The 27,084-nt window shown below is 45.2% G+C and overlaps 1 protein-coding gene across 7 annotated transcripts in view; it reads right to left on the bottom strand.

Annotated features, from left to right (window-relative positions):
• EP300 (EP300 lysine acetyltransferase) overlaps positions 1 to 27,084 on the bottom strand; it is a 561,889-nt gene that overhangs the window by 342,637 nt on the left and 192,168 nt on the right. For all 7 annotated transcript variants that reach the window (XM_078640667.1, XM_078640674.1, XM_078640679.1 and 4 more), the window contains exons 5-9: positions 24,140 to 24,253; positions 23,227 to 23,463; positions 22,917 to 23,010; positions 21,835 to 21,972; positions 10,110 to 10,227 (exon numbers count right to left, since the gene is read on the bottom strand). In XM_078640667.1, the coding sequence (XP_078496793.1) occupies positions 10,110 to 10,227; positions 21,835 to 21,972; positions 22,917 to 23,010; positions 23,227 to 23,463; positions 24,140 to 24,253 (701 nt within the window). The remainder of the gene's footprint in view (positions 1 to 10,109; positions 10,228 to 21,834; positions 21,973 to 22,916; positions 23,011 to 23,226; positions 23,464 to 24,139; positions 24,254 to 27,084) is intronic.

Below are 27,084 nucleotides of genomic sequence, written 5' to 3'. Positions count from 1 at the left end.
TCGAGAATCTTCCGATTACTCTATTCCCAGTCTCTTTCCGCTTTATGTTGTTTCTTTTTTCCTTTCTTCCTGAGAATAGGTCAGGCAGGTCTGCGACTGAGGTTAACATTTTTGGTGTTTCTTCTTAACTTGTAAAATGATTGTTGAATGGTTCCGTAGGTCTGTGCTGGTTAAAAATTGGATGATAAGCAATAACCTTATGTTGTTTGTTAATGATGTTAGGTTCTTTGAATACATTTCTAAAATAATTTTTTTTATCGTTCTTAAACTTTGTTTTTTCCTTTTTGCATAATCCAGCCCGTTTGAGTCGCCATTTGTTTCTTTAGTGGGAGTAAATTGTCAATTACTAAGGTATCTTTAGGTATATGTTGTTTTTCAGCAACATTTTATTCTTCTTTTGTTATAATAATTGATATTAAAGTTTTTTTTTTTCTTTTTTCAACTAGGTATTGCAGCTTACACGTTTGTTTCCAAAATCTGGTCGGAATTTTCCATTACATTCTGTAAGAGTCCGTACTGATTCCAGGATTCTTTGGAGAGTGAATAGAGAACCAGAAACAGGGGTTTGTCAGTTGAGAGATAGCATAATATTAAACAACGGAAATTCTGGTGCGTGAGAAAGGTTCCCTGCTACATCAGGTATTTTTTGTGGAATACTGTTGTATAATGCAGTGACTCCGTCATTGTTTTGACAGCCCGAGGGAAGAGAGCCATTTAAGTTTAAGTTTGGTAAGGTGAAGTCTGTTTCTGAAATTTGATGAATCTTAGAATCAACTGGACTAGGAGGTGAGTCGGGCGCCCTTAGTATTCATTAGTTTTTGCTGATGCTGAGTTTGTGATGTAGGTTATCAATTCTCCAGCGTAAGCTTTGTTGCTAAGTGGTGCTATCCACTACTTTGTCTTCTCCCATCTTCTGCACTTTTTCCTGTTCGATTCGTGCAATTACTTTATCTATTTTAGGTGTTTTTGTGAAAACATTAGTTATTTCTGCGTTTGCTGGAAAAAGTCCTAGGTGGCCGGCTTGACAAAGCTCTTTCGCATTGATTGTTGTGTACCCTGTCTTTTCATATGAATCATTCGTGACCCTAATTTCTTGTAGGCCATGGTGAGAAAATGAAGGAGAAGAGAACGGTTGGATGTCTAAATGACTTACTTGATCGTTGGAGTTACGCTGGGTTAACAATTTGTGCCGAGTGTAGCATTTTTGTTAGCTGGATTGTCTTTAGAGAAGGAATTGGTCTTGATAGAGGAAAAAGTGCTAAGCAAAATTTTGCGTAGATAGGGAAGGCTCCCAGTCTTTAACAGTCCTTGCTGTCTCCCCGCGCCCCCCGCCTTCTATTCGCACTCTCCAGCCCAGTCTCGCCCCATAACCCTCCCCTTGCTCCAGTCACAAAGTGCACCATGGGGACAAGGACCAGGGGGCGAAGGAGGCCAGGCCGGCTTACTTTTAAAGGACGTACAGAGCAGGATGGAGTGGGGCTGGTTAGTTGGATCGCTTTACGCGCTGCTGCCAATAAGGTCTCTACCACTGGCACCGTACGACGTCTATCTTCCTTGTTATCAGCAGTCGAGCTGCAACAGCTCTCCTGAAAACAACTCTTTCAGCTGAAGAAGGAGAAAAGAAATGCAGTCCCGGGGCAAGTGGGACTCAACAAGCAGGCGCAGGCTGCACCCAGAACAAACCGGCCCGCCTCCACGACTGCCTGGCAGCTGTCTGACGGCGGCCACACTCTCACTCACGGATGGATCCAGGCACACGGGAAGCTCACAGGCACAGACCAGGTGAGAACCAGCCAAGCAAGCCTCCTCCAGCCACAGGCTCGCAATAAATTCCCGCGAGAAGGATACTGCCGATTCCCTCAGCCGTCGGGGGTGCTTATCGGGGAACCTTGGGGAGCAGGAGAGCAGTAACCAAGCGAACCTGAGGGTAGATCGAAGCTTCCGCAGCCCTGCTGTTCCACAGTTCCTCCGCGGCTCCTCCAACCAGCATCTGCGTGCGTCTCACGTTCAGCGCCCCAGTACACGTTACTTCTTAGATTACTTTTAAAGTTATTTTTGCTAATCAGTGTGATTTGCCAAGATATCACACTGGGACATTTTCTAGACAGAAGGTAAGTAATTCACTTTTAGTACATTTATAGTTTTTCGGTGTTTCATACATACCAACTCCACACACAAGAATTTTCAAGAAAAAGCAGTCAATGCAATCCTATGGAAAGTAATGAAGTTAACGGATTGCACGCAAGTACTTATTTGTGGGAGTTGGTATTCTGGGGTTAAAACCAGGATTCCCCCAGGGTGCAGTTTGCACCCTCAGCGGCACTAGGACTGCCGGGTGCAGATTGCTGAGGCCCAATGTTATCCAATGTGTGGCAGGGGGGCCTCCAGTTGGTGGCTGTTCACGAGCAGGCCACAAGGTTGTGGGAGCGAAGCTGATGGTGTTAGGCTCAGGGCAAAGGCGGATCAGAGTTGGCACACCAGGTGCACCTGCAGCAGCGGCGGCTCAGTGCAGGATGCTGTTTTGGCGTCTGGTGCCCTGTTTTTAATGCGATTTGCCGGTTTTAGGTTGCAGGTTATGTCCAGGAAGACTTGCAGGAGGAACCAACGGCTGGGCAGGTAAGATGGAGGACTCGGGGACGTAGGTGCACCTCAGGTTGTCTTCTACAGGGTGCAGGGCGGCTGGATACAAGGTTGTCTTTTGAGGTCTGATTTCACCTTACCGGGCCACTCGTGGTTGGGGGAGGTGGACGAGGGTCTCCGTGCAGAGGCCGCAGACGACGTCCGGTAATTCCTGGAGGGGTCAACCCATGGTGGACTCAGGCTCTGGAGCACTGTGGGACCTCGCTGGGACCAGTGTACCACCCTGAATCAGGCCATAGACGTCAGGTGCAGTGGTGTTTCCAGGCATCTGTTTTCTTTGTCCTCAGCAGTCTTCGTAAGTTGCGCAAATCCGTCTTCTAGGTTCAGGGCTGCCCCTAAATACTGTATTTAGGGGGGCGTTTTAGGGGTCTCGAGGTCAATAGCCAATGGGCTACTGACCTTAGGGTGACTACACCCTTGGTATGCACACCCCACGGGGGTGAGTGGACACAATCCCTACTCCTGATTGGAGAGTGCCTGCCATCTTGCACTGAAAAGTGGGCTTCACCTCGCCTCACCCACCTGAGGGGTGGGGTTGTCAGCGGCGGACACACATTCTGGACTGTGCTCATTTTTTCAGCCAGTCTTCCTGCCGAAAAGGAGGGGAAACAGGAAGCGGGTCTGCTCCTGATGGCAGTGGAGGCTGGGGTAGCTTACAAAGGTCGCAAGCCTTTGACGCTTCCTGTTCGTGGACCCTGCCAATCCTGGGGGAGGAGGCTTGGTACCATGTCCCAGAATGTGCATTGTATCAGACCCCCAGGAATAGCAGGATTTCAAGCAAGGGATCCACAAATATGCCTGGTGGTGGCAGCTGGCGAGCAGCCACTCAGCTTGGACACTCATGTTGGGTCGTTTTTTCAGGGGGGATCTCTAAGGTGCCCTCTGAGTGCATTTTTCATTAAATCCCACACTGGCATCAGTGTGGATTTAATGTCACCCACACTGGCATCAGTGTGGGTTTAATGTGCGGAGTAGTTTTCAGTAAAGCCATTATGGTGCTGCGGAGTTCGTAATGACAATCTCCCAGCACCATATACTCTTAATGGTTTTACTGCACTTACAATGTCTAAGAATGGCTTAGACACTAAGGGTACAGGGCTCATGTAGTCATTGATACTGGAGCAGGGTGATTTTTAGAAACCACTGAAATTTTCCAGCCCTTGTAGAAGGGAGTCCCGAAATGCATTGGGCTAACGGTTTCTGTTGTCTTTGACACTGGAAATGTAAAGTTTTATTTTGATGCAACGAATAATGTTAATTGTCATTCACAAACTATTGTTCTATATTGGTTATTTTAGGAGCCCACTATTATTTTATAGGAAATCAAAGTTTTTTGCACATGGTTGAGATTTTCTTTAAAAGTGTATTATGTTATTGATATATTCAATGAGCAGCGCACGTGGAGTCCGAAGAATTTAAAACTTTGGCAGGATCAAGAAGGAACACAGGGATATGAGCCATGACGAGACTTCACTTTGTTCTGCACCAAAACATGCAGCATGCAATGGCAGTGTGTGTGAGTATAAAGGTACAGAGCCTCTAAGAGTGGCACAATAAGCAATGCAGCCTTAGTACCCATTATACCTTTTACAAGGGACTGACATGTGGCCAGAGAAGTGCCAATTGGGGGTACAAAGTACAGTTTTGGGAAAGAACAAACCCTGGGAACCCGATTGGCAGGGACCCTGAGCACAGCAAGTCAAAGCGCATTAGTAATCTGGCAAAAAGTGGGGGAGTTACTGCAATAGAAACACAGCTTTCTACATGAGTGACTTGTAGCCCAATGGCGACTGGACTTCTCAAGCACCAAGAGGACTTCAAAGGACACCGACCATGTGGCAGGATCTCCTCAGCTCCTTCGAGGAGCAGCTGCAGGAATATCCCTGTTGACCACATCACATCCACAGAATCCTTGAGCATCTTCAGCATCCGTAGTATCAGGACCACTTTCATAGAAATCTATTGCAAAGAAATGGTTACATACCAGTAGGAGTAGTTTTGCAGCTTGAAGAGTTTGCTGGATTCACATGCTGTGCACCATTCTGCCATCTAGTGGTTGGGTCTGGAATGGTCTTTTTTTTTCCTCCTTTTGTTTGCTGTTGACCACCATTTGGTGTCAGGTACTTCCCCTGTATGAAGTCAGACAGCATCCTGGAGTTTGACGTTCGTGGTGGCCATCTTCGGATTTTTCAGTCTTCATGCTTTTTAATCCTTGTTATGGTCCTTATTTATAGTTCTTAACTTTGTACTTTGCCTTCCCACCTGTTTGTGTTCCTTCTAGGGGAAAGCTGGATGGGCCGCATGTGAATTCAAAAACTCTTCAATCTGCAAAACTACTCCTACTGGTAAGTAACCATTTCGTTTTGCACCGTTAATCCTTTTCCGGTCTTGGCCAACGGGGGGTAATCAGAATCCTATTTGTTCCTGGTTTGCTTGCTTTTTGTAGTACTCTTTGCATCGGGGGAATTGGTGGAAAGGCGTAGACAAATGTCTGAGACCAATTGAGTGAAAGTGCATTTCCCTTTGACAGATGGTGTGGAAACCTGGATGCAAAGTTCCAGCATTTCTTGTTCTGCATTTTTCAAAGAGATCCAACACTGGCGTTTCCCAGATGTTCAACAGGTATTGTACTGTTGTTTGCTTTAGCTCCCATTCGTGTGAGCAACTGTTTTGTCTGCTTAGCTGGTCTGCTGTGATGTCTACCCCTAGTAGGTGTACTGTTTGCAGATTGATTTGCTGTGGTATTGCCCATTGCCAGATTTCTTGCGCCAGTTTGCTTAGGGGGAAGGATTTCGTTTCACCCTGTTTGTTCAGGAAAAACATAGTTGTTGTGTTGTCTGTATCAGGATGGTTTTCCCCTGAATCTGTTTCTGTAATGCTTTGAGTGCCAGACAAACAGTTTTCATCTCTAAGAAGTGGATGTGTTTTATGATGTCTTCTTCGCTCCCTCACCCATGAATCTGTAGTTGGTTCAGATGTGCTCCCCAACCGTTGAGGGCTGCATCTGTGGTGATTGTCACAGTTGGAGTTGTGTTCTTGAAATGTCTCCCCTGTGCCATGTTGTTGGATGCCCACCATTGTGTCTCTGTCTTTATCCTTTGTGTAACAACCACTAGATCTTCCCAACTCTCTGTGGCTTGTGACCAGCTGTTGGCGATCCATTCCTGGAATTGTCGCATGTGTAGGCGAGCGGTAGGGATGAGTGGGATGCATGATGCCATCATGCCCATAAGTTTCATTACCTTCCTCACTGTCAGAGACTGTCCCTTCTGGTAGAAGGCGGTTTCCTTGTAGATAGCTTGTATTCTGTTTTGTGTGGAGTATGTCCTTGCGTTCTTTGTATTTTGTCTTGCCAAAGAAAGGTTTTTTCCCTTCATGTGTTTGTTGATGATTTTGTGTGGTTTATTGAGAAACCTAGGCCTTGAAGTGTTTGGATAGTTTTCTGAACCGGTTTGTGCCTTATTTGTTTTGTGCGCCCCCTTATTAGCCAATCGTCCAGATATAGGTATACATGGATTTTCTTCTCTTCTTAGGTAGACGGCTACTGCGGTCAGACACTTTGTGAACACCCGTGGAGGGGATTTCATTCAGAATTGGAGTACTTTGAATTCATAGGGTGTTCCGTTGTGTAGGAATATTAGGTACTTTGTGTGTCTTGTTCATTGGAATATGTAATAGGTGTCCTTGAGGTCTATTGTTGCTAGAAAATCTCCTTTTGGGATTTACGGGATTATTTCTTTAAGGGTACACATTTTGAAGTGTTGTGTCCGTATGAACTTGTTTATGAATCTTAAGTCCAAGATTGGTCTCAGGGCTAAGTCTTGTTTTGGTACCAGGAAGTATGGAGAGTAGTTTACTTTGTACCGTTCCCGTTTTGGTACTGTTTCTATTGCCTGTTTTAGACACAGTTTCTTGATTTCTGCGTTTAGCAGGATTTGTTATGTTTTTGATAAGTTTTCTTGTTTTTGCAGATGGTGTCTTTGTTAGCTCTATGCAATATCCATGTTGTACCAAATTTTATATCCATTTGCCCGTTGTAATCCTTTCCCACTGGTTGTGGAAGAAGGATATTCTTCCCCTCATTGGTGTTGTGTGGGTCCTTTTTTGTGTGGAAGTCAGTTATAGGTATTACCCCTCCCACTGGAGGTTTGGCCTCTTCCTCTGCCGTTTCCTCACCCTCGTAAGGGCTGCTTCTGTTGTTGCCCATTTGTTGGCTTGTGTTTTGCCTCTGCGATTGTTGCGGCATCAGCTGGCTTTGGCCGAAGCTGCCTCTTCCTGTGGTCTTTCTGTTCGAGAAACCTCCTCTCTTGAAAGATCCTCTTTGTTGTAGGGCCCCCATTGCCCTGGCTGTTTCATTATCCTTCTTGATCTGTTGAAGGGATTTATCTACTTCCTTGCCAAATAACTCTTGTCCGTTAAGAGGTCTGTTGATAATTGATGTCTGGATTTCTTGCTAGAATCCAGAGATCCTGAGCCGGGCATGTCTTCGTAGTATGGTTCCTGTGCACATTTACCTGCTTGCGATATCTGCTGCATCTAGAGTAGATTTGAGGCAGGTATTAGCTAAATTTCTTCCCTCTTGGACCAACGATCTTGCTCTCTTCTTGTCCTCCTCTGGGAGTCTGTTTATAAACGCCACCATTTCATCCCACTGCTGGTGGCCGTATCAGTTGAGCAGGGCATTTGAGTTGGCAATGTGGCACTGCGTTGCTGCCTCCTTCTCCTTTCTTCTGCCAACCAAGTCCATCCTTTTACTCTCCTTTTCTGGAGGAGGTCTTATATTGGAGACTGCGCTAGCTCTCCTTCTGGCCGTTGTTACGCTGATGGAATCTGGCCTAACGTTTCCCTGTATATATTTTGGGTCCTTTGAAGAGGGTATATATATTTATTCTCCACTCTAGGAGTTACCCCTCCCTTAGATGCTGGCCCTTTGAAGGCTTCCTTGCCTTGGCCCAGAATACTTGGCAACATGGGAAGATAGTGTTCCTTTAGTTGCAGGTTCCAGGGTTTCCAACAGAAAACATGTATCCCCCTGTTCTTCGTCTAGGGGCACCCCAAAACTGGTTTGCAGCCCTTTTAAGAATTTCAGTGTAGAAGGCAAGTCATCTGGGGGAAATGCCTTCTAGGGATAGTTGCAGATCTCTTCCTCCGGACTCTGTGTCGAGATCGTTCCATTCATCCTCGAAGTTTTCTTAGTTTTCCTCCTGCTTCTGTACGTTATCGTATTCCTTGGTGTCTTAGCCTCGAGGCGTTGGTGGGGATTGGAGGATACCATCTTCCTCCTCTTTGGCGTCTTCCACTTCTTCAGCGTCAAAGGTTTCAGGATCGACTTCTGGAGCCTTAGGGATTCGATACTCCTTTAGTGAGTCAAACTCCTTTTTCCTTTGCAATAGAACAGCCATTTCTTTCTCGAGTCTTCTTTCCGACTTAGAGGGCCCTTTTGGCGGCGGATGCCGGGGTCTTCATTTTTTCCCCCGCCGTCGACGCCTTTTTAGCGGGTTCTGTGTCGCCGACCCTTGGCTTTGGAGCCTTGTGCGACTTCCCCTCTTCGGCAACCTTTGGGTGGGTGCCATGGGTTTCTTTCGGTCGAGACTGACCTTTGATTGCCTTTGTGCTCAGCATCGGGTTTGCCTTGGCTGTTTTTGGTTCATGGCTCTTCGGTTCTGACGGATCTTTGTCAGTCTTTTTCTTCTATTCTTTCGCCTTCTTTTCAGCGAGTTTTTTCTCAGCTTCCTATTTCTACAAATTTGATGTCCGATCCATCATGTGTGGATTCCGCAGGAGCTGCATGTTCCTCTTCGTGGCTCGACAAACCCATCTCGTTCATGGAAGGTTTCTTCGTTGGCATCGACATCGTGGTGTAGTGGGCCTGTCTCTGATTTTGGCGTGTCCTGAGAGTTTTCGGCAGGAACGCTGCACAGACCTCACATTCTTTATCCTGGTGATCCTTGGGTAGGCAAAGGTTGCACAGGGTGTGTGGATCCCGCTGTGCATATTTGTGATGGCACATGGGGCAGAACTTAAAAGGGGTCTTCTCCATGGCCCCAACCTTGCCTTTTGTGGCCCGGAGTGTTCCTCTGGTTCGGGCCGCTGTGCTTCGGTCTACGACTCTGCGTCGATGATCAGTCTCTATTCGTTGATCTTATCTACAATGATCTTTTCTTGACTTTTTTGGGGGGGGGGGGGACTTTTCTTCGGAGCTTCCAGTCTTGCTTCCAGATCCAACAGCAGAAAAAAGAATCTTAAGATGGCCACCACTCACGTCGACCTCTAGGATGCCGTCTGATGTCATACAGAGGACGTACCGGACACCAAATGGTGGTCGACCACGACCAAAACAAGAGGGAAAAAAAAAAAACAGACAATTCCGGACCCAATCACTAAATGGCGGAATGATGACCAGCATGTGAACCCAGAAAAGGATTCACGCTGCAAAGCTGCCTCAACCTATAAAGCTGGCTCTCTACTGGAGTTGGGTGACTAAGTGACAGCAGTACAATTAGCCCAAATTTTTGGTGAAAAAGTTTCTAAGTGCCAAATTTGTTGAAGTTGCCAGTACTTGTTCACGGTTGAGATGAATGCTTTGATTTACTATACCTAGTAAATTCTCTATCTCTGGAACCCTCCGTGGAGCTTTATCGTTGGGGGTCTAAAAATACATTAAAATATAGTCTATTTTTATAAATTGGTTTTGGATTACATTGGTGTCTTAGTGATTTATTCTTCAATTGTTTCGGTGCGGTTTACATGCTTTACACTTGTTCCTCTATGTAAGCCTTGCTCCTCGGAGCCACAGCTACCAACGGTTGAGCTGAATGTTTGACCAATGACACCTAAGAATCCTAAAGGAGTCTGAAAGTATTGCATGTCAAGGTCGCACACCCACACCATATAGTACAACCCATTTCCTCTCAGCAAAACCACAGAATATTAAGAGAATGGGTGTATTGAAGGACTTCCACCACACAGCATGTGGTAGAATTCTGAACTATGATGGCCTCTTCGGAAAGTGGACATCTAAGCACATTCACCTCATTGGCGTATGTTTGGATACTCATTGACTTGCGTTTGGATGCTTTTCAACAAGGTGAATTTTGCCATTAGGTAAAAAGTGGTTTGTTGCATGTCAAGCAATTTGATGTTCTTTACTGCTATTGGCATTAACCGTTGAACAACAAGGAATAATTTAGGCTTATGAATCGATTAATAATCAAAAAGTGGAGACGAGGCACTAACTACAAGAGGAAGAGATGTAAAAGCAGTAGTGGACAAGAGAAAAATAAGTGAAAAGAGGCCAATGAAGAGATGAACAGACAGGTTAAGGAGTGACTACGGTAGTGACATTTGAAAAATGTCAGTATGCTAGAAAAGTATCCTTTAAAAATCATATGCCTCAGGTGAATTGGAAGGATCCCATTCCACCTCCAAAATGACACCTCTGCACTGTAGCTTTGGGCACAGGTTCTTACCCTACTGTTTGCAGACTCATACATGTCCCCTTCCACCTTCCTGGCATACGCCACCAAGTTCTCCATGCGTCGGTCCTTCAGTGCTGCTGGATCAGGTGTTGGGAATATGGCCTGAACTCTAGAAAAGGGAAGAGATGCAGGTGTTAAAATCAAGATGAACTGCAATCTCTCTAGTAAGAGGGTAGCAGGATAAAGGAAAAATGCTTGGTGTGCACAAAGGATAAGTTACTTACCTGTTATCCTAGTTCTCTTCCAGGGGTATCCTCATAAAAGTCATAGGCACATGAATATTCCCGCCTATGTGCAGGACCCCGGAAATACATTGCATATATGTGAGAAAATACATATATATACATATATATACATATATATATATATATATATATATATATGTATCGTGCACACCGCCGTCTCGCCTAGCTCTGGAGTAGCAACCAGCCAAGGTAAGGACCACTCGGACACGGACCAATAAAGTTTATTTTTCTTTTAAATGTATTTAGTGCAGAAAATGTCCATGACGTTTCGGCTCCACGAGCCTTGTTTGCATGACAATGTTTGTTTGTTTGTTTGTATATATATATTTTATTTTTTTGCTCGAGTTCCACCACTTGTTTGCTGCAAATGTTCGAGGAGGAGACAGGTTGCGTAAGTTACGAAGGCTTGAGTCGAGATATATTATAGATCTCATGACCAAGTTCCCTAATGGGCTCAACAATGGTGAGGAACTAGCATCACATATAGCGACATAACATACAGTATCAGGAAAGGAAGTATGATTAATGCGAGTCATTTATATAATTGTATGAAGGCCTCATGTTCTGACCATGGAATGGATAGAGAAATTGCCATTATTTTAAGTATCATGGGGTCTTAAGATATAGCATAAGAGTATTATGATGATGAATGGCCAGTGTTAGGTGCCAATCCACCAAAGAATAGAAATGGAAGAATTGAAAAGAAAAACAAAAATTTCTTTAGAAAATCTAAACAGTGTATGACTAAATAAAGGAGGGACCCAAGCCGATCCACGGCGAGATAATACCGTTTTAAAATATAAGGAAGGCACACAAGAATTATTATGTGAGAGCAATGAGTGGTGGTGTTGTAAATAAGCTGATCCACGGCATAGGATGGGTGAGATAGTGATGTAATTAAGGAATTACAAACACTACTGATCAGGGTGAAAAACACTAAAGCAAAAAACAACAATGTATTAAATTAGAAAAAATGCTAATTATAAATATAATTGTAAAGGTAGCTGATGGCTGAATAATTTGCAGTGTTAAAATGTATTATGAAGAATTTTCTATGAAATTTTGAAACGCTCCACATGTGTTGTATAATCAAAAAACTACAAAAATGGTGATAAGCAGAATGATATGTCCCTCGTTTGTGTCAATAACACTGTGCTTACGATGCCTCTTTAAAATGGCCGTTTCCGCTGTGATTCAGTAACACGGAAGAAGGCATAGCAACGAAACGCGTTTGTTGCTGATAAAAAAATGAGTTTGTATCCCCCCCGCGAGTGCGAAGTTTCTTGCAAGATTGGAGACCAGAGCTTTTATATATATATATATATATATATATATATATATATATATATATATATATATATATATATATATATATATATATATATATATATATATATATATATATATATACATACACACACACACACAATGCAGCCTCCCATAGTCTTAGAAAACTGCTTCAGTAGGAGTGGACTGCCGTATATTTAATCTGGCCCCCAGGTGCGATGTCAGCGCAGAAGTGAAACCGGCACTGAAGAAAGGCGAAGGCCTGAAACGCGTCTGCCCAGCGTTTCACTGATGTAACGATTTTTGCTGCAAGCAGATGAATTTGGCAAATTAAAGTCTCCTGTTAAGCACCGAGCATGTGTCGGCCCCTTCTGTCTTTTGAGAGAAGGTTTTGTCTGGATATGGAATATGCTACTTACCAGTATGCATCTGTTCTTGGCATAGAGGGCTGCAGAGTGGTACATTTATGAATAGATCGCCATCTGGTGTTGGGCTCGGATGATTGCACTTGTTTTTCTTCTGGAGAAGTCTTTGTCGTCATAGATGACTCCTCCTCTTGGTGTTAGTGCGCATGGGCATCGGCTCCATCCTTAGATTGTTTTGCCATAGTAGGGTTAGATGGAGTAGTGTAGTATAATACATAAAGATATGCCCATGTAAGTGTATCTAAATAAGATAATGTTGGGACAGACACAGGTTTCCGGGGAGGCAGGGAGGGCATGTACCACTCTGCAGCCCTCTATGCCAAGAACAGATGCATACTGGTAAGTAGCATATTCCGTTCGAGGCATATGGGCTGCAGATGGTACATTTATGAATAGATTGTACAGCAGTTACCTCCCTAGCGGTGGTCACCAGTGTCTGTCGCAACTGTTTGAAATAGAGTTTTTAATACAGCTTGGCCCACTCTGGCTTGTTGTGCAGCCTGTACATCAACACAGTAGTGCTTTGTGAATGTATGTGGTGTAGACCAAGTTGCTGCTCTACATATGTCATCTAGGGGAATGTTCCCTAAGAATGCCATAGATGCTCCTAGTTTTCGTGTAGAATGAGCTCTAGGAGGAACAGTTAATGTTCTCTTTGCTTTAATGTAACATATTTGTATACATCTTACAATCCATCTAGCGATGCCTGCTTTAGAGATAGGATTGCCCTTATGTGTTGGGGAAAATGCTACAAATAGTTGTCTCTTTTGACATCTAGTGTATGTAGAGCCCTTTCTGCTACCGTCTGTGGCTTTGGAAAGAAGACTGGTAGTTCCACTGGCTGGTTGATGTGAAATGCTGAAATTACTTTAGGCAAGAACTTTGGGTTTGTTCTAAGAACCACTTTATTCTGGTGTAACTGTAGGAATGGTTCTTGTATTGTCAATGCCTGTAATTCACTTACTCTCCTGAGTGAGGTAATGGCTATAAGGAAAGCCACCTTCCATGTAAGGAATTGTATTTCGCACCTATGCATAGGTTCGAAAGGTGGCCCCATTAGTCTGGTGAGTACTACGTTGAGGTTCCAGACTGGGGAAGGTGGTAATCTTGGTGGAATTACTCTTTTAAGGCCTTCCATGAAGGCTTTTATCGCTGGTACTCTGAACAGTGATATGTGCTGCCTGTTTTGTAGGTACGCTGCTATAGCTGCTAGGTGTACCCTGATAGATGTGTACGCTAGATTACATTGCTGTAAGTGTAATAAGTAGCAAATAATCTCCTTTGTTGATACGTCCAGAGGGTTGATATTGTTATTAGTACAGTGTATAGCAAACCTCTTCCACTTAGCTGCATAGCATGCTCTGATGGTGGGACGTCTCGCATGTTTAATTATCTCCATGCAATTTGGGGGTAGATCTAAGTACCCAAATTCTAGGATTTCAGGAGCCAGATCGCTAGGTTCAATTGTGTGAGATCTGGGTGCATTATTTCTCCATGGTTCTGTGTAAGGTGCATGGGTAGAATTTGTAGCTTTTGATGTGGCACTTGTGAGAGTTGCAGGAGCGTGGTGAACCACGGTTGTCTTGCCCACGTGGGTGCTACTAGTATCATGGTCATTGAGTGTTGTTGTAGTTTTCTGACCACTAATGGGATTAGTGGGAGAGGGGGAAAAGCGTATGCAAATTTGTTGGACCAATTTATCCATAACGCATTGCCCTGCGACAGGTGGTGCGGGTACCTGGACGCGAAGCTTTGGCATTTTGCGTTCTGATGAGTGGCAAAGAGGTCTATCTCTGGCTGTCCCCATCTTTGGAAGAATGGCTGCAGTATTTGTTGGTGCAGTTCCCATTCGTGTATTTGTTCCGACTGTCTGCTTAAGATGTCTGCTATCTGGTTTTGGACTCCTGGTAGGTGTTCGGCTAACAGATAGATGTTTTGAGGAATGGCCCATCTCCAGATTTCCTGTGCTAGTCTGGATGGTTGGAGAGAGTGCGTCCCCCCCTGTTTTTGAATATAATACATTGCTGTCATGTTGTCTGTTCTGATCAGGACTGCTTTGTTGGTAACATGTATTTGGAAGGCTTTCAATGCTAGAAACACCGCTAGTAGTTCTAGGTAATTGATGTGCAGTCTTTTTTCCTGCACACTCCACCTTCCTTGTACTGTGTATTTCTCCATATGTGCTCCCCATCCTGTGAGCGATGCGTCCGCTGTTATTGTCACCTGTGGAATTGGTTCTAGGAACGACCGCCCCTTGGCAATGTTTGTTGTGTTCCACCACTTCAGAGAGCGGTGTGTGCGGTCGTCTACCAACACCAGATCTGTAATCTGTCCTTGAGCCTGATTCCACTGTGTCGCTAAGCATTCTTGTAGCGGACGCATTTGTAGTTTGGCATATGGTATTAGCAGTATGCAGGATGACATCATCCCTAATAGCTGCATGAACACTCTTGCTGGTAGTGAGTGTTGTGGTTGGAATCTTTGAATGATTGTAAGCATTGTTTGGATCCTGACTGGATTGGGGTATACTTTGGCTTTTTCTGTGTCTATAGTAGCCCCCAGATATTGTTGAACGTTGCTTGGTTGTAGGCGTGACTTTGTGTAGTTCACCGTGAACCCTAGCTGGTGTAGTAGCTGAATTGTCTTTTGTGTGTTTTGAAGACATTCCTGTTGTGACTTGGCCTTTATTAGCCAGTCGTCCAAGTATGGGAAGACATGTATTTGTTGTCTTCTTAGGTGAGCTGCCACCACTGCCAGGCATTTTGTGAACACCCTTGGTGCCGTTGTGACACCAAACGGAAGGACTTTGAACTGATAATGTTGTCCTTCTACCACAAACCTGAGGTATTTCCTGTGGGCTTTGTGAATCGGGATATGAAAGTAAGCGTCTTTTAGATCCAGTGTAGAAAGAAAGTCCCCTTTCTTCAGTAAAGGAAGTACCTGTTGGAGCGTGACCATGTGGAAATGTTCCGAATTTATGTATGCGTTGAGAGGTCTTAGGTCCAGTATCGGTCTTAGAGACCCATCTTTTTTGGGAATTAGGAAGTATAGGGAGTATACTCCTGTTCCTTGTTGGTGCTGTGGAACCTTCTCTATGGCATGCTTTCCTAGCAGGGATAATACTTCCTGCTTTAACAGTGTCAGGTGATCTTGTTTCATTGGACGCTGTTTGGGGGGGATGTTTGGTGGGGTAGATGTGAGTTCCAGGCAATAACCATGTTGGATAATTTGTCTCACCCACCTGTCTGATGTGATGTTTTCCCAGACAGGTAGGAACTGTGATAGGCGTCCCCCGACCGGTGTTATATGGTCTGGGGGGAGCTGTATGAAGTCACTGCTTTGGGGTTGGAGAGTTGCGGTTGTTGTTGTTTCCGCGACCTCTACCCTTGTTGTTGTTACCTCTGTAACTACCTCTAGAATTACCTCTGGGTGATGTAGGTGTAAAAGAGGTTTGTTGCTGGCTTGTACCTGTATTTTTGGATCCTCCTCTATAGGTGGACCTACGAAAGGAACCTCTTTGTGTCGGCTGTTGCAATGCTCCCATTGATTTAGCCGTTTCCGTATCCTTTTTCATTTTTTCTAAGGCCTCATCTGTCCCTGTGCCGAAAAGTGTTTTCCCATCAAAAGGTTGGTTCAGTAACGATGTTTGTACCTCTTGTTTGAACCCTGATACCCTGAGCCATGCATGTCTCCTTAACATGATGCTTGTGTTTGTAGATCTTGCTGCAGTGTCTGCCGCGTCTAGGGCGCACTTTATGTAAGTGTTAGTAATTAACTTCCCTTCTTGTATGAGTTGATCTGCCCTCTTTTGATGTTCTTTAGGGAGATGTGTGATGAGTTTTTCTAATTCATCATAATGCGCTCTGTCATACCTTGCAAGTAGTGCTTGCGTATTAGCTATGAGCCAGCTGTTTGCCGCTTGAGATGCTACTCTCTTGCCAGAGGCATCTATTAGCTTAGACTCTTTGTCAGGAGGTGGAGCTTCTCCTGTAGATAAAGAGTTTGCTCTCTTACGAGCGTTTGTGACCACTAGTGAGTCTAGAGGAATTTGCCCTTTAATGTATATTGGGTCTTTTGGAGCGGCCCTATATTTCTTATCGATTCTTGGGTTCAGTACCCTAGCCCTCACTGGGTCTTTGAATATCTCTGATGTATGACTGAGAAGGCCCTTAAGCATTGGTAGTGTTCCTGATGTTCTTTGTGCAGTAGGTAGTGTTTCTAATAAGAAATCCTCTTTTTGAGGTTCTGCATGTAGTTCTACCTTGTGATATGTTGCTGCTCTATTAATGAGTTGCGCAAAACCAGTATTATCATCAGGAGGTGAAGGTTTTGAAGGATACATTTCAGGGTCGTTATCGTTATCTGACCCTACATTGTACTCTTCCCATGGGTCTGCCTCCTCTGGGATTGTGTCTTCATCATCCCCAGGATGTTCCCCCTCCCCTGTGTCACTCTCTACATCTGTTGTAGGTGTAGATGGTCGTGTGGGAGGAATATTTGGTCTATTGTGAGGAAGAGGAGAAGATGGTGCGTGTCTAGGTTTTGGAGAAGGGGGAGGAGTTGTATTTGTCCCCATTGTTCTCTTCTTCGGATGAGTTTTGTCGTCCGAATGTTCATTCTTCCTCTTTTTAGGTAGTTCTGTGACTACCTTGCCAGTTTTTGGATCAATAAACAGAGTCTTTTGTTTAGGATCGGTCTTGTATTCCTGTGTCGGTACCGCAGTTTTCGGTTCCGAAAGGTGTTTTTTCTTCTGACTGTCCATTTGTATTTTCGGCACCGAGATTTTATTCGGATCCGATGTCTTCGGTATCGAAGATGTCCCCGGTGTCGAGGGTGTTTTCGACGTCGAAACGTGTTTCGGTGTCGACATGGACTGCTTCGACTTCGAGCTTTCCTTGACTTGGAGCTTCGGTGTCGATGTGGTTCGTTTATCGGAACCACCATGATGGGAGACCGAGTGTTTCGGTTTCGTTGCCGGGCTCGAAGGCGGGGCGTCGGAAACTTTTTTCGGTTGTCTGACCGGGCTCGAGGGCGGGGTCGACACCGTGCGGGGTCTGTTCTTTGGTAAAGGGACGTCGTCACTCACGGTTTGTTGGACGTCGATTTCCTCGACGTCGGACTCGTCCACTTCAGACCCCGCCTCGCCGGCCTCTTCTTCCTCCTCTTCTGGGTGCTGGTCCTCGAACAGCTCCGGGATTGCTTGTGACTGCATTCTCGATACCTCGTGTCTTCGGGCTCGACGGTTTCTAATCGTTGATTTTGAAGAGAACGCTGCACAGGCCTCGCAGTCCCTGGATTCGTGTTCAGGGGACAAGCAGAGGTTGCACACCTCGTGTAGGTCCTTGTGTGGGAACTTAGCACCACACGTTGGACATTTTTTGAATGGAGTCCTTTCCATGGACCCCTGGCTGGACTACTTCGAGTTTCTCGTAGTCGTCGTCCTTCGAAACGCGTCGGTATGGAAGTGAAGTCGCGTTCGATAACAATACCGTCGAATTGGAAAGGGTTACGCGCCGAATATAACCTTCTTTATCGAAGTCGGTCCGGAGTGCTTCGATCCTCATCCGAACCCGATGGCGGAAAAAAACAATCTAAGGATGGAGCCGATGCCCATGCGCACTAACACCAAGAGGAGGAGTCATCTATGACGACAAAGACTTCTCCAGAAGAAAAACAAGTGCAATCATCCGAGCCCAACACCAGATGGCGATCTATTCATAAATGTACCATCTGCAGCCCATATGCCTCGAACATATATATATATATATATATATATATATATATATATATATATACTCACACACACACACAATGCAGCCTCCCATAGACATGCTGAGCAATGTTGCAAGGAATTCTCATATACATAAACATATTCCAATAAAGCAGGGAGAAAGAAAGTCTTAGAAAACTGCTTTAATATACAGCAGAAAACACAATCCTGCGAGGAATAATGAAAAAACATTGCCAGCACGTAGGCTGCATTGAAGAAACAGTGTAGAAAGCTGAAAAGCTAACCCATATAAACACTCAGATAAACTGGCACCGTGCCTTTAAGGCAGCCATGACTCCTAGCTTCCCATCATGCCTCAGGGGTGTCAGTTAGGTCAGTTCTTTGCAGATATCCGCAGACCATTTTACAGAAATGTATGTATCATGTTCACTTGCTCGAGGAGGCGGGTGGGTTGCTTATGACTTTGATGAGGATACCCCTGGAAGGTAAGTAACGTATTCTTCTCTTCCAGGGGATCTCATCAATAGTCATAAGCACATGAATAGAATAGCAAGCCCATCCCCTCATCCTGCGGGCAAGTAAACAGATTACCATCAAGATACATAGCAGCCATAAGGCCTACACAGACTCCAATAGGTTACCATTGAAACAGATTCCTCAAGGAGGCCTAGCCCACTTGGGTATCTGCTCTGGAGTCCGAATCCAGACAGTAATGTCTGGTAAACCTATGTATCGACTTCCAAGTTGCAGCCTTGCAAATCTCAGCCATCGGTACATTGTGCAGAAATGCAACTGTAGCAGCCTTGCCCCTAGTAAAATGACCCCTAGGGGAGGCAAACAGAGGCCAATTTGTTATTTGATAGGCCACCTTTATGCAAGATACTATCCATCTTGAAATGGATCTTTTAGAAGTTGGGAGGCCTTTTCTAACAGCCATAGTTTACAAACAATTGATCAGCTTTTCTAATGGATTTCGTTGCATCCAAATAGAACTTGAGAACCCTCGAGGTCTAGCGAATGAAGAGACCTTTCCGCTGGTGTGGTAGGATTGGGAAAGAAAGAGGGTAGAGAAATCGTCTGATTAACATGGAACTCCAACACAACCTTGGGTAGGAAGGAAGGGTGAGTTTGCAGAACCACCCTATTATGGTGGAAAACCCAATAGGGTTCTTTAGAACAGAGTGCTTGTATTTCACTCACTCTGCGTGCTGATGTAATTGCTACTATAAAGGCTACTTTACAAGAAAGGTGTTGTAATGCAGCCTTATGAATGGGTTCAAATGGAGGTCCCATCAATTTAGACAAGACTAGATTCAACTCCCTAGGAGGAGAAGGAGGTCGAACAGGGGGATAAAGCTTTTTCAACCCCTGCAAGTCCTTGACCACCTGAAGCTGAATGAAAGAAGGTCGGTTAGGTGATTTACGATATGCTGTGATAGCTGCCAAATGCACTTTAATGGAAGAATATTTAAAACCAAATTTGGCCAAGTAGAGCAAATACGGCAAGATTACCTCCTCTTGCCCGTTAATTGGACTCCAACCATCACAGATACACCACAAGTAAAACCTTTTCCACTTAAGAGATTATGAGGTTCTTGTGGAAGGTCTGACACCCGTAAAATGTCCATGCAGTCTTGAGGGAGGTTCAAATGCCCGAACTGCAGGACTTCAGGAGCCATGCTGTCAAGCTGAGCGAGGGAAGGCTGGGGTGCAGAATCTTCCCTCCCATTTTGGTGAGAAGGTCTGGCCAGCACGGAAGTGTCCGATGCAGGCAAACCGAGAGTTGCAACAGGTCCGGATACCACCATTGGCGAGGCCAGTCTGGTGCTATGAGTATCATCTTCATTCTGGATCGCAGAAGTTTGGCCAACACCTTCGGAATGAGAGGGAGGGGTGGAAAGGCGTATGCAAACGTCCCTGACCAATCTATCAAAAGAGCATTCCCCCTCGTTCCTGGTCGGTAAAACCTGGATGCGAAGGTGTGGCATTTTCTGTTTTGATCGATGGCAAAGAGGTCGATGAAAGGATGAACCCATTGATGAAAGATGTTTGCCACCACTTCGTCGTTGAGCACCCAGTCTTCTTGCTCTTGGAAGTGACGACTGAGGGCGTCTGCTCGCATGTTCTGCTCTCCCAGCAGATGGTCTGCTGTGATCGATAGGTTCCTGGCTAGCAGCCAGAGCCAGATAGCCTGGGATTCGAGAGACAGAGGGCAAGAGCGTGTTCCACCTTGTTTGTTCAAGTAATACATGGTGATTGTATTGTCCGTTTGTACTAGAATCGATCCGGACTGAATTGACGGCTGAAAAGCCTTGATGGCTAAATGAACCGCCCGCAGTTCCGGCATATTGATGCGATACATCTGTTCCCTGATGGTCCATCTGCCCTGAGTTTGTAGATGACCCAGATGCACTCCCCAGCCCTGAAGAGACTCATCCGTGATCAGGGATTGTTCTGGCAGAGGTTGGTGAAAAGGTACTCCCACAAGAAGAATCTGTGGTTGCAGCAACCAGAGAATGGACTTCTTTGCTGCAGGAGAGAGGAGAATCCTGTCATTCCACTGACCAGAGGGTTGATCTCATTTGTCCTTGAGATCTTGCTGTAACGGTCTCATCCTCAATCTGGCGTGGGGTATGAGAAAATTTCTCTTCCTTTGCAGGATGTTATCCATTTCAGCCTCGAGCCTTCTCTTCTTTCTCTCCATTTCGGCTGCCTGTTCGGCGTCGAGTGTTTCAGCCGATCTCTTCGGCGCCGTCGTCGAATCGGTCTTCGGGTCCTTCTCCTTCGAAGTCAAGCGGTCCTTTTCGGGGACGAGCTTTAACGACTTTGCCGTTTTCACTGTCTGGGAGTCCTTTTCAAAGGATCCGCTGGGCTGTTTGTCCTTGGATGCAGCAGCGGCCGTCGAGATTTTCGGCGCCGGTGCTCCCTTCGTGGACTTACTCTGTGTTTGAGAGTCTGTCGGGGGTTTAGGGGTTGACGTCTCTCCTACCTCTTTAGATGTTTTCTGATTGGTTTCTATGACCGTTTAGTCATCTGGTCCCTCTGCAATGTTGTCCTCCTCCTCGCCGCAGAGGCCCAGGCCCGAAGCGACGGAGGTTGGCCTTTGCCTTGCATGGTGTAGTTGGCTCTTCTCCGTCTCTCTAACCCAGAGTGTCTTCGGGGTGAAGACAGAGCAGGCGTTACAATCCTTGCTCTCGTGGTCGACCGGTAGGCAGAGGTTGCAGACCGGGTGCTTGTCCTTCTACACTTATTTGCGGTGGCAGTTACGGCAGAATTTAAAAGGTGTTTTGTCCATTCCTGCGCTCAGGGGGCCCCCTGTGTGCGCATTCTCCGTTGGACGACAAAGTTCTCCTCCATCTTTGTCGTCCCGGCTCAGTGATCTAGTTCCTCGGTGTCTTATCCAATCATTTCCGTGTAGAATTTGTCTTTTTCCTCTTCTTTGCTACAAAAACTCTGGAGCCTCTCGGTGACGATCCAGACCCAACAGCGGAAAAAAGAATCTGAAGATGGTGCCCAAAGGTGGGAGCTTCCGCAGGAAGCGTGGTGACATCATAAGGAAGCACACCAGAGACACCCACCTGGGCTACGAAAAAAAAAAGAAAGAAAAGACTACGATTCCGGACCCAACCACTAGACCGCGGAATAATGCACAGCATAGTGAATCCAGAAAGATTCACGCTGCAAAACACTTTGACACCAGCAAAACACTTGGGCACCAGAAAAAGGCAAACAGCCCAACATATTTCAAGTACACACAATTCAACAAATGGCATGCCTTCTACTTGCAGGTCTAAGCTAGTTGATGGTATGTGTGATCCAGCCAATCTTTGCAAACCGGTCAAGATGCCATACAAGTTGTCCCTGCAGAGACAAACTAGGTAACACAAGAAGCCAAGCCCATTCCTCACAAATCAACTAATCCTCAAGCATGCCAATAATATGGCTTCCTATTCATTCTTCACCAGGTAGCTTCAATATCCTCACAGTATTTACCAACATGCTGTTCATCCAATGTATATGCTACTTACAGTTTATGAACAAGGTGATTGCGCAGGTCCTGTGTGATGTCTTCATGCCATTGCTTGCGAACCCCAGTGCTTGATGGGGGAGCTGCAGTGGGCATTGAACCAAGATTGCCCACTCCTGCACTCTCAGTCATGATTGGGCTTTAAGGGAGGGAAGAGATGGACAGGAGGTGAATATAAGTAACCCCATACACCCAGGGCTAATCTACTCATTAGCGACATGTGACTCTCTAGCAGTAAACCAAAGTAACACTAGTGCTACTACACAGTATAAATACAACCGAAGTTAGAAGAAAGGGGGGGGGGGTGTCCGAGGAGGCACAGCACCCAAGCCTATGCACATCAATCAGTTCAAGGAAAGCCAGGCTCCTTTCCCAAGGATGTAGTCAGTTGGGATGGTGGGTAGGTGCTCGTAATAGACGGATTACAACAGTCAAGTTATCTTCATTGACTGTTAGAGTAATTGTAGTAGCCAACATGTGGTAACAGATCACCAACAAAGAATGGTGACGGCGTGGACTAGTGCAGTACAAGGTAAACAGGTTTTAAACAAGTCTCTGTTCAAGCTCAGCATGATCCCTTAATTGTATTTCTGGAATAGATTTAAAAAAGCATGAATTGCTTTAATCCAAAGTATTAGGTCTTACTTGGTGGCCCAAACAAGCACTCTAAAGCACTGGAAAGCTTATTGAGCACAAAGGAGAAACATATAGCACATTACAAAAGCTGATCCAGGATGCACTGAAGGGGAAACAATTTAACTTGAAAGGACAACCTTAACTTACAAATGAACCTTGTCAATGACAGCCCATGCCAGAACCATGCAACATATACTACACTGAATAGTAGGAAAATAGCTTATTTACAACACTACACTGAGTAGGTATTTTTCTTGCGATGCCCTAACTTGCCATATAGCCTCATCTTACAGCAAAGTTAACACTTCCTGAGCGGGCAAAAGCATAATATCTCCAGTATTACACCCTATTGTTGTACATGCACATCAAGCACCAACTGCCATAAGTCACTGTAATAAATGACAGAACACCATCTGCATGAAGGAAAATCCAGATAAACAGTCTTACTTTTGGGAATTCATCGCTGAGTGTAGCATGGCGTCAGGCATTAGGCTGGAAGCTGGACCCCCTACACCGCCGTTGACACCCAGGGGATTGCCACCTGCTCATGGAAAGAGAAGCAATAAAAAGTTCTAAAATGCAAGCCAAGCAAATACTTCCAGATAGAAAACACCAACTTACTAATACTATACAGACATCTTACAAAAGAATACATCCAAACCCTGTTGAACTTGACAAGAATTCTAAAGCTCTGAAGCAGGAAGGATTGCGGTTCAGAGGGAACAAAACAAGCGAAGACGCCCCAAGATGGACTCACCCATGGTGTTCATGGATCGCATTCCTTGAGGTGACAACCCAGTAGGCTGGCCCTTAACCTGAGCTGGAGGCTGCGTCTGCATTTGGCTCCCATGGTAGGTTAGTCCCAGTGCTGCATACGCCCTCTCGATCGAGCTGGGGTCGATCTGGCTAGTAGTGTTTATAGTCTGAGCATTGGGCGGTCCTACACCCACAGAGCTGGCATTGCCCAGGCCGACAGCTGCTCCCACTAGTAAAGCTACAAATGAGAAACGGGTAACACATCAGGAAATAGGTTGGTGTCGAATTTTCTTATGCACAGGTAAGTTTCATGCTGCAACAGAAAGAATATGGGTCCAAGCCACTTAAGACATGCTGTCATACAGACACTACATTGAGCAAAGTCGCCCTGTAACAGAAAATCAGGAGCAAGAAGTGCGGCTGCCCAAACCCACTTCAGTATGGAGAAGACCACTGTCCTACTAAGCCAACCATAATGATGCCCTCAAAATTTCCTTGAAGTTGGTAAAAATACCCACAATTGTGACAGAGGCAGTACAGACGCAGTTTCCCTAACTCAGCAAATATTAAAGATGGCTCCATAATACTCCAGTTGCACAGTGATACATGTACTCCCCAGCAAATAGTATGGCAAACCTATCCCTTAAATAAGCAAGTTTTACAATGTTGTAGCCCTCCCCAATAAGCAAACAGATGTCCCAGACCTTACCTTCAAGAGGTATGGATACCCTTACTTTCAGGTAGCAAAGATGCCAGAGACTTTGCCGTTAGGCAGTCTCTGTCTCCGCACTATCTTGATGTCAGTCTGAATGACACTGCCCACCCTTCCCCCATCAAACACCACCAATGCAGTCTCAACCTTGTGCAGGTGTAAGGGATACCTATGCACTGCTCACAGTACTCTGTAGTCTTACATTGCTGGTTGCGCTTGTCACCGGCATTCTTCAATGGCAGGCACACAGGGCAGTCGTGCCGCGTGCAGTTCTTCCAATGTGAGATGATCTGCCGGGAGGATGCGCAGTGTGCCACTGTGAAGAAAGGAGAACACACCAGTTATAAGGCAGTCCAAACCCTTCAAGTCCTGCCATTACAAGAAAAGACCAAAAACGTAAGGGCACAATGAAAAGGAAAATATGCCTTCCACTTAGAACCAGCTCAAAGCAACTGTTGAGCCAACAGGCACATGTTTTCCTACTAGTCCTTGCTCCATTCAGATCTAGGAAAAATAACCATATAGCAGGTCTAGTATTCAAGTATATATTATATTTCCCAAAACAGTCTTCCACATATAAATATGCTTGCAGCAAGCATATACTTATGGATCAGAGAGTTGTAAACAAACCACACAAGGCCAACCATACATCCAGTCGAGATCTGGGCAATTAGTGTAAATATCAAATAACGTCTCAACAGGTAATGATGAAAGAAAATCTAAGAAACGGAATGGTTACTTATCAGGCTAGTTTTGCAGCTTGAAGAATTTTCTGGATTCACATGCCGTGCATTATTCCGCCATCTAGTGGTTAGGTCCAGATTAGCCATAGTTTTTTAGGTCTCGCCTAGCGACGCAGCGCATGCGCTGTCCCTTTGGCGAGACCTATTGTCATCGGTTTCTCTGCCTAAGGGGGACAGGAGATGGGCACACGTACGGACAGATAATGTGCACTCCGGACGTGTGCATATCTCCTGTCCCCGCGTAGGGCTGACGTTTGAAAACAGGGCGCGCATGGCGCGCTTTCACTTTCCCTCCCTCCCCACGTCCTCCTACTTAGTTTGTGTTGTGCTCGTTTTTCTCTTGCTTTCAGCTTTATTCAGTTTTATGGGGCATGTGATCAGTTGATCCTGCTAAAAGGCTGGATGTACAGGTCTGCGACGATAAAAAGCGGGATAAGCCTAAAGCAAACAACTAGTCAGCACAACAAAGCTCAGTCTCAAACTGCAGCGGGGCTGTGAACAGTTTGTAATCCCATTCATGCATGTATACCACTGCATTCAATCAATCAATTTAATTATTTATTTATTTAATAACGTTTTATATAGCGCAAACTTGATCCCGAAGGATATCAGAGCGCTTTACAATTTGAGGGAAAGGAAGGTAACCGTTCAGTACATGAGTCAAAGGGGGAATCTACATAGGCATTGAATCAAATATTTTACGATGTTCTTGCTGTTCCTTAATTCCCAGGGCCCATCATAAACTACTAACATCAAGTCCCACACTGCAGTATGAAAAAGAGCCCCCAAGCATGACTGCGGGAGATGTCTATTGTAAAACGTAGAAAATGCCCCAAAAGTGTATCATCTGAAAACGTTTAAAGGCCAGTATGCACTTACCGTGCGTTGATTGGAGTCGAGATCTATGTGTCCTTGGCTCTGATACTGGCTACCCTAAAATTACAGTAACGCTTACACTACACTAATATTACAGTAACACTTACACTACTACTTGCCCTACCCCAATATATCACAGCACACACTACTACACTGCTCTAACTGTAGCACACTACACTATTATAGTAACACTATTACAGTAACACTTACACCACACTATTACACCAGCACTCCACTACTCTATCACAATACACACTACTGCACTGAGCTAACTGTAGCACACTACACTAATATTACAGTAACACTAATATTACAGTGAAGCTTACACCACTAAGACAGTAACATTACAGCAACGCTTGCACTACACTATTACAGTAACACTTACACTACACTAATATTGAGCAGCACTTACACTACTCGAATATCACAGTACACTACTACACTGATCTAGCAGTAGCACACTACACTAATATTACATTGGGTGATATGGAACGCAAAACAGCTTCTCTCTGCCAATCACTCCCAGATTCTGATTAAAGTGTGGAGGATCAGGTGTGCGGAGGCGTTCTGGATGCGTTGGAGCCGTTAAAGGAGTTTGGCCGAGGCTCCTGTGTGGAGGGTGTTTCCGTAGTCCAGTCTGCTGCTGACGAGGGTCTGGGTGAAAGTCCTAGTTTGGGCGGGGATCCACTTGTAGATCCTGCGGAGCATGAGGAGGGTGTTGAAGCAGGAGGAGGAGGCGGCATTGACTTGCTTCGTCATGGAGAGGGATGAGTCGAAGATGACCCCTAGGTACCACCCGCAAGGCCCTGTTCAACACCCAATACCGGCCTAGTAAAGACTGTCAAGGATCCCGCTCCTATGGGAAGTAAACATTTGTTATGTAATGTGCGTTCACTATCAAAGCACGCTTCACAGGTGTGGGACCTGATATCTACAGAGAAGCCTGATCTCTGTTTTTTAACAGAGACTTGGCTCAAGCCTCATTCTGTCCCAGCCATCACTTTAGGCATTCCGATGGGCTATAAGATCTCTAGACTGGACCGCCCACATAAAATAGGTGGAGGAATAGCAATTGTATATAGGGAAGAGCTAATTGTCACTACACTGGAGGAAATTAGCACTCCTCTGATGGAATTAATGATTTTTAAACTTAGCTCTACCTCTGGGGAGAACAGAAGGGGTGCGGTTTTATATCGACCCCCAGGCCCGAGTGTGGATTTTTCAATCGCACTTATGGAGGTTCTGGCTCCATTTATTGTAAACAATCAGAATTTCCTATTAGTGGGGGATTTCAACTTCCACAGTGAACTGGAGACATGCATGGAGGCCAGAACACTTCTCACTGATATGGAACACTTAGGTCTGAAAAAAATGAATCAGGGACCCACACATGAGGCAGGCCATACATTGGACTTGGTGTTCTCCAACTCATTTTTAACTATGTGCCCATCCCCCACTCAAACAGAATGGACTGATCATTTTATTCTAAAATTTTACACTAAGCCCATGTGTAAACTAAGTGTACCGA

This window comes from Lissotriton helveticus, chromosome 1_1 (assembly GCF_964261635.1).
Source record: "Lissotriton helveticus chromosome 1_1, aLisHel1.1, whole genome shotgun sequence".
NCBI lineage: Eukaryota > Metazoa > Chordata > Amphibia > Caudata > Salamandridae > Lissotriton > Lissotriton helveticus.
The sequence above is the reverse complement of the archived record's forward strand: the minus strand, read 5'-3'. Positions and strand labels throughout refer to the sequence as shown.